Genomic DNA, 12,317 nt, shown 5'->3' with positions numbered 1-12,317 from the left:
AATAATGTCAATTGATAGGGAAGCCTTACAAGTTTTTTTATATATATATATATATTATCATTAGATATATAGTTTGTGCATGTTGCATGTTTATGCATTGTGTTTTATTGTGCACACGCACAAAGCGTTACAACGAACAGCAGAAAATAAGTGCGCAGTAGGAAACCATAATGGGGCGGTGCCTTACCGTCTCTGGCCAATCATAGAACGACATAGAAACACTGTCGTCCAATCACTGCGTGTTTTATTCCAGCGGACTCATCCGGTGCTATAAAGATAGCCACGAGCGAGTCTTCTAAGCGAGAGTCCATTTTGGAAAAGCGGCTTTTTCAAGCGCCAATATTTTACAGTAAGCCGGTTAATTTAAATTTTAATTTGGGTGGTTAGCGGCGTTGTGTAATTTTATGTTACACACAATTACATTTTAGACTGAAATGCCTGTTTAATGCGCCCGACGCAGTCAAAACAATGTAAACGCGATCGTGCAGCTAGCTTAGCCTTTGCATGCTACTTTCGCGCTTAGCGGCGTGAATGAATCGTTTTATTTGTTTGTTTCGAACCACATAGCTCTTATGGGTTTCTAACACATTTTTACACACGATTTTTGTGTGTGTTTTAAAGAAAGCTTAGATTGAAATCGAGCGTTTGCGTTGAATCCGACGGTGTAAACACGCGGCTACTCGATTATTCTAGCATGTGTAAACTAACGTTAAATCAAATCTCTTGTGCTCCAAAGGTAAACAAAAGCTACTACGATGGCCGACGCAGAGCATCAGTTAATGGAGACCTCTGAGAACGGGAACGAGGAGGATTTTAACGGAGCGGAGGAGGAGAACGGAGCATCTGAGGGAGGACAGATCAACGCCAGCAAGGGCGAGGAAGACGCGGGGTGAGAAAACCAACGCTTTCATAATTCATGTGGCGTCTCTGTGGGTCTTTGTTTAACAGCGGGGGAGGGTTCTGCTACTAGTTTTTGGATATGAGGGTTGTTTGGGAATGAATCCTAACTCTAAAATCGCAAACACGCCGTCTGCAGTCGCTTTATTAAACCCAACATTGGAAACAGTTTTCATTTAGCCGAATAGTTGCCTGTTTATTGTTGCCAAGCAACTGTGTCTCTATATATTGTATCTGGAAATGTTCGTCCAATCAGAATTGGAGTTAGCTGTCAATAGTCCCCGCCTATTTTTCATTTGTTTCATGTGTGGTTTTTTTCCACCTTAATTTCACTCCATTTAGGGATTTTTTTTTTTTAACATTCTTAAAGGGAGTAGGGTATTAATGCATTACCAGAGGTTGCCATATATAAATTCTTGCTATTCTTTCCTGTATTTAAGTTATTTGGTTGTTTAGTTGCATAATGTAACATTTAATTATTGTCCTCACCAACCTCTAAACATACCTGTTGAAAATAACCAAATTTGTGTGTGTTCTTCTGGTTTTAAATTCCATTGTCTTGGAAAGAAAAGCTTGTCAAGACCTTTAATTTTTGTGCAGTAAAATGTTTGTTGGAGGACTCAGCTGGGACACCAGTAAGAAAGACCTGAAGGACTACTTTTCAAAGTTCGGAGAGGTGACTGACTGCACAATAAAGATGGATTCAAACACCGGCCGCTCACGAGGGTTTGGGTTCATCTTGTTCAAAGAAGCAGAAAGTGTGGACAAGGTATGGATGCTTTCGCTTCCCTTAAATCCAGACACTTGTGTAGTGGCAGGGGTTCACGTCTCTTCATTTGTAAGGTGCTAGAGCAAAAGGAGCACAGGCTAGACGGCCGACAGATCGATCCCAAGAGAGCCATGGCCATTAAGAAAGAGCCCGCCAAGAAGATCTTTGTCGGTGGCCTTAACCCCGAAACCACAGAAGAGAAGGTCCGTGAATACTTCGGGGCCTTCGGAGAGGTGAGTTTTGACTCGAAGCATAAAAACATCTGCTTTTGTCATCCGACTTACATTAATGTTGTACCTTTTGCAGATTGAAACGATTGAACTTCCAATGGATCCAAAGACGAGCAAAAGGAGAGGCTTCGTCTTCATCACGTTCAAGGACGAATCCGATGTCAAAAAGATCCTGGAGAAGAAATACCATAATGTCTGTGGAAGCAAGGTAACGAACGGGAAGGAAGACCTTGTATGTATTTTTCAGATTTCTCTAATATTTTATGATTTGTTACAGTGTGACCGTTATAAATTTATGGAGACTTGTTTGTGCAATGGGATTAAAAAAAAAACTCAATTCGGACTTTTTATTTTTTAATGGCAAGATATGAATGTAGAATTGAATTGGAAAAGTCTGAAATGTGAGCCAGATTAAATTTTACCTAAAATGTATTTTATTGAAACTCCAACATCACAACTGACTGTTTCCTCCACCTTTCTTCAATTGCAAGAGTAAAAAATTGTAAATCTAATTATTCACAATTTTATCTTCCCTAAATCGCAAATGGAGAGGTGTCAAGTCATTTTACTACCTTCCTCTAAATTGCAAGGTGTCTGGTCCAAATTTAGATTTTTTTTTTTTTTCTTCCCATTGCTACTATCATTTTTGTATACATGTGTTTGAGTAGCCATTTATCTTTACATTTAGTGCTAGAAATTGTGCATTTATTTGCCTTTTGCCTCTGTTTTGTGTTTGTTTTCAGTGTGAGATCAAAATCGCCCAGCCCAAGGAAATCTACCAGCAGCAGCAGTACGGCGCTCGCGGAGGCTTCGGAGGTCGTGGCAGGGGTCGCGGGGGTAAGCGGCATGCTTTTAGTTGCTAAAGTATGCACATTATTCTAAACCCCATTTTCAGTCCTTGAACCAATTGTGTCGGTTTCCTCAGGCCCAGGCCAGAACTGGAACCAGGGCTACAACAGCTACGGGAGCCAAGGCTACGGTGGCCCGCAGGGCTATGGTGGTTATGGTGGCTATGGAGGTTATGGTGGCTATGGAAACTATGACTACTCCTCTGGCTATTATGGATATGGTGGTGGTTATGACTACAGTAAGTTGGCATCTTCCAAACCCTCATGATCATCCTGGGTTTGCTTCCATATTCACTCATTCACATGTTTTGTATTGTTTTCTCCAGACCAGGGCGATGGGAGCTATGGGAAAACACCTAGACGTGGAGGCCACCAGAGCTACAAGCCATACTGAGCATGCAGAACAGGTAGTGTATAACTTTATCAACAGATTAACGTGTTTGCTTCGTTATTGATTAGTTGGGATTTAAAATGTTATTTTTACAAAGTAACATTGATTTAAATAGGAAGTATTATAGAGGGTTTTTATTTTTTTATTTTTTTTTGGTCATAAATGAAATATCAAAGTTGATTTTTCACCAATTCCATTCAAAAAATGAAACTTGTACATTATATTCATTCACTACACACAGACTGATATATTTCAAATGATTAATTTTTTTTTTGGTTATAACTAAGGAAAATCCCAATTAGTGCTGCAATGACGCGTCAACGTCATCGATTTACCTCACACTTTGTTTACATCTCGCGTAATGGGATACTGGGAATGGAGAAAGTTGCATTCTATTACAAAAACAGAGACCACTGTTATCAAAAGTATGGGAATACTTTAAACGGAGGACAAATAAAATGGCCCTTTGTTCCCTTTGCAAAACCGACATGGTGTACCATGGCAGCACAACTGCGATTCGCGAGCACCTTGCACCATCTTGGCGCTCTCCGGTGTTACGGTTTAACTGGTTACCGTGTGATTTGGTGACCCACTTCCTGGTTCAGGTCTGATATTCTTGCGCTTGCGGCATTCTGAAAAGTTGATGTTTTTAACTCTGTGCGGATGCGCCTGGAAAAAAAAAAAAAAAAAAAGAGCGCATCGCTGCCATTATGAGCGCGCTTATCACGCGCCTACATTGGAAATAACGAACTTGAGAGCGCAAAAGACAATATATATGTGAATGGCCCCTTAAAAGACAGCGCGCCACGAGACAACAGTCACAAACCACCGAGCTACCCGAATCAACTCCAGATCTCTGGAAACCATGCTAAACCATAGCAGAACCTGACTACATTTTATGGTTTGTGATGCTAAAGAACATTTCATGACGTCTCAGACAACTGTAAATTTATGGCTACTGTGGTTTAATTATAAGCGTTATCATAAACTCATGTTTACATGGTAAAATTTTCTTTGGCTCTTTATACTGCAAAAACTTCAACCACATTGGTTGAAAATGAAAAAAGGTTGAAATTATTAGTCTTAAGTTATCCAAAGGATTCATTAGCTAATTAAAAAACATTAGATGATTTATTGTAATACAAATAATCGTTAGATTAGTCGTCAGAAATAATTGTTAGTTGCAGCTCTAATCCCAATTTCAGTATCTCAGGAAATTATAATATTGTGAAAAGGTTCAATATTGAAGACACCTGATGCCACACTCTAGCTAATCAGATAAATAACTCAAAACACCTGCAAAGACCTTTTAAATGGTCTCTCAGTTTAGTTCTGTAGAGTACACAATCATGGGGAACACTGCTGACTTGACAGTTGTCCAAAAGACGACCATTGATACCTTGCACAAGGAGGGGCATGACACAAAAGGTCATTGCAAAAGAGACTGGCTGTTCACAGAGCTCTGTGTCTAAGCACATTAATAGAGAGGTGAAGGGAAGGAGAAGATGTGATCAAAAAAAAAAAAAGTGTACAAGCAATAGGGATAACTGCACCCTGGAGAGGATTGTGAAACAAAATCCATTCAAAAATGTGGGGGAGATTCACAAGTTGGACTACAGCTGGAGTCAGTGCTTCAAGAACCACTACGCACAGATGTGTGCAAGACATGGGTTTCAGCTTCGCATTCCTTGTGTGAAGCCACCCTTGAACAACAGACAGAGTCAGAAACGTCGTGCTTGGGCTAAAGACAAAAAGGATTGGACTGCAGCTGCGTGGTCCAAAGTTATGTTCTCTGATGAAAGTAAATTTAGCATTTCCTTTGGAAATCGGGGTCCCAGAGTCTGGAGGAAGAGAGGAGAGGCACACAATCCACGTTGCTTGAGGTCCAGTGAGCAGTGCCACAGATGCCGCATTGCTGCAGTAATTCAGGCAAAAGGAGCCCAAACTAAGTATTGAGTGCTGTATACGCTCATACTTTTCATGTTCATACTTTTCAATTGGCACAAAAATCCTTTATGTATTGGTCTTAAGTCATATTCAAATTTCCTGAGATACTAAATTTGGGGTTTATAATATAAAAGTTCCACTTTTGAATGGAATCAGTTAAATCAACTTTTTGATGATTCTAATTATGTGACCAGCACCTGTAATGGGTTTAAGTGAACAATGGACTGGGTCAAAAAAAATCGTTTGATAAACGTTTGTTACGGTTTCAAGCATAAACTTAAATTTCTGCAAATGCATGCTGCTTGCTTTGACATTTTCTAACCTGCCACTGACGTCTCTCTGTATCCCAACAGGACTGAAGTATTCCCAAACACCAGGAGTCTGACCATGATGACAACCACAGTTCACACACACACACACACGCGCATGCAGGCTCTTTCCTTTTAGCGGACGAGATCATGACCCATTTGTACAGAACCGATTAATGGGGGAAGCAATGTCACACTTCCACATTTTTATTTTAATTTTATTTTCCTTTTGTCCACATTTCCAGAGATGGAAGTGTTATTTTTACTGTACTTTTTGGTACCTTTTTTGAATAATGTATTGTATGGTTGTATTTTACATGTCTACTGGATTTGCCACATGAGGTTCGGGAGCTGCCAGAGCTTTTGAAATAAAACAATTTTTGAGTAAATTTTTCTCCATGTTTCCCGACGCTTGTTCTGCTTCCTGTTGCATAGCGTAGGAGAGCCGTTGAAGACCCCAGAGTCCTGTGAATGTCAGCGTTTTGGGTAATGCATCTAATAGTGATTTGGAAATTTCTTTTTTTTTTTTTTTTTTTTTAAATGGGTGTTTTTCTTTGTTTTTTGACTTGCTTTCTCCGTTCTAATGCTTAAGTTGTATCTTTGTCAGTTAGGATATTTGCTAGCGACCAGTAATGTTGCTTATTGAAATCTCATTCCTATAGTGTTTTTGGTAGAAATAAATGATTTGTAAGTTTTTGTTTGTGTTCTTTTACTGGCTAATGTTAATTGTCAATCTTAATAGTTTAAAGGGTGACTTTTTTTATTTATTTATATATTTATTTTTATAAAGTTTATGGGGATTTTTGAAGCGACCACTTTGAACCCTTATGTATATATATATATATTTTTTTTTTTTTTTTTTATTTTACAATTGTGGACTAAAACTATGCGTTTTTTAAAAACTTTTTTTCAGAGAAATTTAAGTTTATGCTTGAAACCGTAACAAACGTTCATCAAACTATTTTTTTGACTCCACTGGCTGATTTAAATATTTACTATTTAAATCACATTCAAATGTAAAAATGCTGATGCCTTAATGTGAATGATGCAACAATCTTCAGCAAATGTTTCATTTGTTTCCATCCATGTTTTGGATCGTTCCTTCAAGTCTGAGGTTGTGTTTGGGCAAGGGGCAAGGAACTCGACCGGAAGTTGAAGTCGGGTGGGGGCTGCCATCTTTTAGCAGAACTTCACTTGCGTTAGCATTCCCATTGACTCCCATTCATTTTGGCGTCACTTTGACAGCGAATAACTTTACATCTGAGGCGTTTAAAGACTCTGTTTGTCCATTATTTATTTCTAAAGATACACGACAATGTATAAAGGGCTCCATTACCTTCTATGTTACATTATGGCCCCGTATAAACAGTTTTTGTAAAAAATAGGCTAACGATTGCGTCATAACCACTCGGCTCTCTGTCGCATTACCGTACAGACAGGTGGAGAAGCACGCAGGCAATTAACTTAATATGGCGTACTGGCGTTACATTTTAAAATACTATACAAAATAATTAATCAGAATACTTACTCCTGCTCACTCTCGACAAAGAACTCCCCGCTCAAGCTCACTGTCTCTGCAAGATTAACGATGGCAGTTTTCACGCACAGCCACTTAGAAGATTTACATCTGTCAGACAGGTTGCTGACGTCGTCAAGCTTCGTTTGAGTCTGCGCGTCAGAAACGGAAGTGCTAAAAAACGCTAAAACTGGGCTTCATTTGTCTCAATTGAGTTCCAATGGGGTCGCTGTGTCCATTTCTTTTACTGTCTATGTGTTTGGGATTGCGTTCTTTCATTCTATTCTTACTGTTGCGGTTATATACTAGATTTAAATTTTCTATGTTCTAAGGATATTTGAATTGAGTGTACTTAATTTGGCAAATGATTTTAATGATGCATTAGTGCATATCAATATTTTTCTAGCAGGCAGTATACAGTGTACACTATGCAGTATTGAGTGCTTAGTACAGACTTTTAGGTTTATTCAAATATTGCGTTGTACACCATGCACATCACAGTTTTGCTCCTAAACGAAGCTCGTACAGGTGAAACATGAATCGCTCGAATCATTTAAAGAACCGATTCAAAATGATTAATCGATTTGGAATTATATTCACTGGAGTTGTGAGAGAAGTAAACGCGGTTAAGTTGGAAGACAAGAAAAAGAAATATGGAAATACTGTATGTAATACAGTGCTTTAAGTGTCCCAAAAGAGGTGCCGGTACTCTATTATAGAAAAAAAAAATAATATTTTCTGGGTTTTTTTTTTTGATTACTCCCCTGAGGTAACAACAACTATATTGAAGGGCTTTTATATACAGCAGTCAACAGGCAACCTTAATAATAAATCCTTTTATTAGTTCGTGGATTTGCTTGAGCTAGAAAGAACTACTGAACATAAATCAAATGTGCAAAAGGATTTAAAAAATACCCTTAGAAAGAGCTACTGCATTACTGCATTCAAACATCCAAACTGACTCAAATGATTCGCGAACCCGTTACGAACTCCCGAACTGATTCAAATGATTCGCGAACCCGCTTTGAACTCCCGAATTGACTCAGGTGATTCGCGAACCCGCTAAGTACTCCCGAACTGATTCAAATGATTCCCGCTCCGAACTGACTCAAATGATTCGCGAACCCGCTACGAACTCCCGAACTGACTCAAATGATTCGCGAACCCGCTACGAACTCTCGAATTGATTCAAATGATCCACGAAGCCGCTCCGAACTCCCGAACTGATCCAAATGATTCTTGATCACCAAACTGACTCAAATGATTCGCGTACCCACTTTGAACTCCCGAACTGATTCAAATGATCCGCGAACCCGCTACGAACTCTCCAATTGATTCAATTTTAACATAAATTGGTCAGACAAACATAGTAAGCAAAAACTGAAATCAATAATAGCAAAACACAAATCTAACCAGTTAATGAAAGGACCAACAAGAATAACAAAAACAAGTAAAACTCTTATTGATTTGGTATTTACAAATAAACCTGAACGGGTATTAAAAACATATAATCTTTTGACAGGTTTGTCTGACCATAACATGATCCTGGTTGTTAGGAAATTGACAAAGAAACGTTTGCAGAATAATTTTCATCAAATCTTTAAACCAGAAAAGTAGGTATTCCTCAGAGTTAAATGTAAAAATTTGAAAATGATATGAAAATTGAGATGATGTATTACAAATTGGTGAATTGGACAAAAACAGTGAAACTGTGATGAGAACTAGTGAAAAAACTATTCAAAAATACACACAACCGCTAAAATGTAGACAAAATGTATCTCTACCATGGTTAAATTCAGACATCTATCAGCTAATCAAAAAGAGAGAAATAGCCTTGAAAAAGTAATTGCTTACAAAAACGCAGACAGATATACATTTTAAATCATTAAGAAATAAAGTAATTAGTGATATGAGGAAGGCAAAAACTGCATATTTTGAGCAATTGGTTACAGAATCAGGAGGAAATAGCTCATCTCTTTGGAAGTGCATAAATAAACTTTCTAAAAAAGAGGGTACACAAAGAAAACTTTTAGTGGAACTGAACATAAATGGTAGATTAAGTACTGATAGCACTGAAATTGCCAATGAATTTAATAGATATTTTACTCAGTCTGTGGAAGAGCTTGATATGTGTTTTAAAACTATACAACTACCTCAAAATGTAATAAATGGCTCACCCTCATCCTTTCATATTTCTGAGGTTGATGAACATAAGATACTTCAAATTATTAATCAACTGAATAACTCAAGGGCTCAAGATATATTTGGAATGGGTACTGCATTTGTAAAAACATATAGTGCTTGTTTGATAAAGCCCTTGGTAAATCTGATAAATTTATCAATTAGAGAAAATAAATTCACTTCAAATTGGAAAACTAGTATTGTAACTCCAATTTTCAAAGCAGGATCAGCTGATGAGGTTCAGAATCAGTGTGTTAAAATTAATAATTCAAGATCAGCTTTACGAAATAATAATATGGGTCTCCCTCAAGGGTCAATTTTGGGCCCATTGTTGTTTTCCTTATATGTTAATGATTTTCCAAACTGTTGTAAGCAAACAAAATGTCAGTTATATGCAGATGACACAGTCATTTATGTATCTGCAAAGACTCCAAGTTTAGCCGCAGAAATATTAACAAATGAAATGATTGGTGTGTCACAGTGGTTACAGAACAGTTGTTTGACCCTGAATTGTACAAAAACTGTGTCAATGTGTTTTTCAATCAGAAAGAAGGAAATGAGTGGTTTTATAATTAAGATCAATCAAACGGAAATTGAAACAGTTAATAATTTTACATATTTAGGTGTTATTTTAGACTCTCATTTGAAATTTGATATGCATGTTAAGAAGCTATGTAGAACAATCAAAACATATCTGAATTGTTTTTACATGATTAGACCATATATATCCTCGAAAGCAGCCAAGTTATACATGCATGCAATTATTTTTTCACACTTATCTTACTGTGTGACTGTCTGGAGTCAGGTTTCTCAACTGACTATTAAACCTGTTAGATCCCTATATAAACAAACACTAAAAGTTTTGGATAAGAAACCAACCAGATGGCATCACTGTAGCATTTTACAAAAATATAGTTTGCTTAGTTTTGAAAATTTTATAAATTCTTCTGTTATTAAAATGTTTTTTAAATGTTTAAACAATCTTGCGCCAAAAGTTATATGCAAATTAATATCAAAACAGAGTAGTAGAGGGATCGCTAAAAGAGGTGCAACTACACAGAACTGTATAGCACCACAGAGAAAAACTAAATTTGCACAATCTACATTTACAGTTCAAGGTACATTGTTAAGGAACAGCTTGTCAGCTGAATTGAAAATGCAACGACAGTTGGATATTTTTCAAACAAAACTGAAAAAGTGGTTCAAACAAAAGCAGATATGTGAACATTGATGGTTGTACATAGACTTATTTGTTTATTTTATTTTATTTCATTTGTTGTTGTTGTTTTGTTTTTGTTTTTTTAGCCTAACCAGGGACTGGGGCTGCAAATTAGCCTTTGGCTAGAAGCCTATGTGTAGAGCATCGGCTGCATGAAACTGTAGCAATGTTATACTGCATTGTCCCTGTTAAATAAACTGAAAAAAAAAGAGAAGAAGATCCGCGAAGCCGCTATGAACTTCCGAACTGATTCAAATGATCCGCGAACCTGCTACGAACTCTCGAATTGATTCAAATGATCCGCGAAGCTGCTCCGAACTCCCGAACTGATTCAAATGATCCGCGAAGCTGCTCCGAACTCCCGAACTGATTCAAATGATTCGTGATCACCAAACTGATTTAAATGATTCGCGAACCCGCTCCGAACTCTCGAATTACTTCAAATGATTCGCGAACCCGCTCCGAACTCTCGAATTTATTCAAATGATTCGCGAACCCGCTCGGAACTCCTGACCTGACTCAAATGAATCGCGAACCGGCTCCGAACTCCCGAACTGATTCAAATGATTCGTGATCACCAAACTGATTTAAATGATTCACGAACCCGCTCCGAACTCTCGAATTTATTCAAATGATTCGCGAACCCGCTCCGAACTCACGCTCCATACTCCGAACTAGGAAGAATTAGGAAGCGTTCATTGTTCATTGTGAAGGGTGCTCTGGAAAGTGGGAGCACATGCAAAGGATTAAAACCTCTATTAAAACAGATGTCCAAATGAATGTACTGGTACGATAAAAGCACGTTCTGGGCGCATGGAGAGGTGGTGGTATGCTCAAGAGCTATATTTGGAAGTGGTGTTACTGACTGAGTACCGGTGCGTACCGGCCCACTTAAAGCACTGATTACATAGTAAGCAGAAGGTTTATGGATAGAGGCTAAACAGGTCTGAGATGTGTATGACTCAATTTTCGATGTTAACGAACTAGCAGCTGAGGAAAAATGTTGCATAGATGATGGAAAAATACAGAATCACAGAACTCTTGTTCAACACGCAGTCAGAATAACACAAATGCAATATTCATGAAGGAGTATTAACTAGCATGGGACTAAATAATTCAAGTGGTTTACCTTGCAACAAGCTCTTATTGGTGACATGGTAAATGTGGTATTATATTTTATTCTTTAATAAATAATTTCAATTGTGCATTTTGAAGACCTCCAAGAACAGCTTAAAAAAAGAGAAAAACTTAAGTTTACGCTGTAATTTTTGTAATGTGTACCTTATCTTGATTTCCGATAGAGGGCGCTAGATAGCAATAAAACGTGGAATATATAAAATGCATGAATATTGTATTTAAGTAAACTTTTTAATTGGTTTTAATTTAAGGGCTGTATTTTATATAATTGTTAATGGCCCATTTTTTATTTTTTACTTTTTAACGAAGTTTATTATGTTTCTTAACTAAATTAAGAATAGTTTGTAAACTTATTTTAAATATTTTTAATTATTCAAGACATTCAAATATTTGTTTATTTAAAATAAATTTGCTCTCAGACAACATATTATTCTGGAAATATAAATAATTTTTAATGGTTTCATTTGATTGAAGTTGGAGTCAGTTAAACATACAATATACATCAACAGAATTAAATTAATCTAGCAATCCTACTTTAAAAATTCTTCATAATTCAAAACAACATTTGCATGTGTGGCTTCTACTGAAGCGCTGTTATAACGTGTGGGTTTAGATTACTCACAGAGATGGTTAATTGTGCCAGAGAGGGCTGTCTGTTGGATCCTCACCACTTTGTGTCATAACAAACTACCACATGCTATGATTTCAGAGTAATTTTAGGTTGAGGTTAAGTAGAGCCGGTAAAGATCTGCTCCGTCGTCCAGAAAGCTGGAGGTTAAGGAGCGAGACCAAATCTGCCTTCGTTGTCCCCTCGAGATGAGTATGCATGCTCTAAAGAGAGCTTTACTTGACCTCATCGCTGTAGATAAAAGCC

General features: G+C 37.4%; 1 protein-coding gene across 2 annotated transcripts; it reads left to right on the top strand.

The window, feature by feature from the left end:
• Positions 1-196: 196 nt before the first annotated feature.
• On the top strand, positions 197-5,784 carry LOC113064458 (heterogeneous nuclear ribonucleoprotein A/B-like). 2 transcript variants are annotated; one of them, XM_026235321.1, is made up of 9 exons: positions 197-349; positions 737-889; positions 1,498-1,666; positions 1,741-1,899; positions 1,973-2,128; positions 2,640-2,733; positions 2,822-2,983; positions 3,071-3,151; positions 5,436-5,784. In XM_026235321.1, the coding sequence occupies exons 2-8, from the start codon at positions 756-758 to the stop codon at positions 3,136-3,138; spliced, it is 942 nt and encodes a 313-aa protein (XP_026091106.1). In that variant the 5' UTR covers positions 197-349; positions 737-755; the 3' UTR covers positions 3,139-3,151; positions 5,436-5,784. The 2 variants fall into 2 exon arrangements, with proteins under 2 accessions (XP_026091106.1, XP_026091107.1); XM_026235322.1 differs by having other exon boundaries at positions 198-349; positions 1,973-2,104.
• The last annotated feature ends 6,533 nt before the right edge of the window (positions 5,785-12,317 follow it).

This window comes from Carassius auratus, chromosome 46 (assembly GCF_003368295.1).
Source record: "Carassius auratus strain Wakin chromosome 46, ASM336829v1, whole genome shotgun sequence".
Classification (NCBI taxonomy): Eukaryota; Metazoa; Chordata; class Actinopteri; order Cypriniformes; family Cyprinidae; genus Carassius; species Carassius auratus.
Note: the sequence above shows the minus strand (reverse complement) of the source record. Positions and strands in the feature narration are given on the sequence as shown.

Coding starts and splice junctions, on each gene's coding strand:
- LOC113064458 (XM_026235321.1), top strand. CDS start 756: ATGGCCGACGCAGAGCATCAGTTAATGGAGACCTCTGAGAACGGGAAC. Junction 1,900..1,972: donor ACTTCGGGGCCTTCGGAGAG/GTGAGTTTTGAC, acceptor TACCTTTTGCAG/ATTGAAACGATTGAACTTCC. Junction 2,129..2,639: donor CGAACGGGAAGGAAGACCTT/GTATGTATTTTT, acceptor GTTTGTTTTCAG/TGTGAGATCAAAATCGCCCA.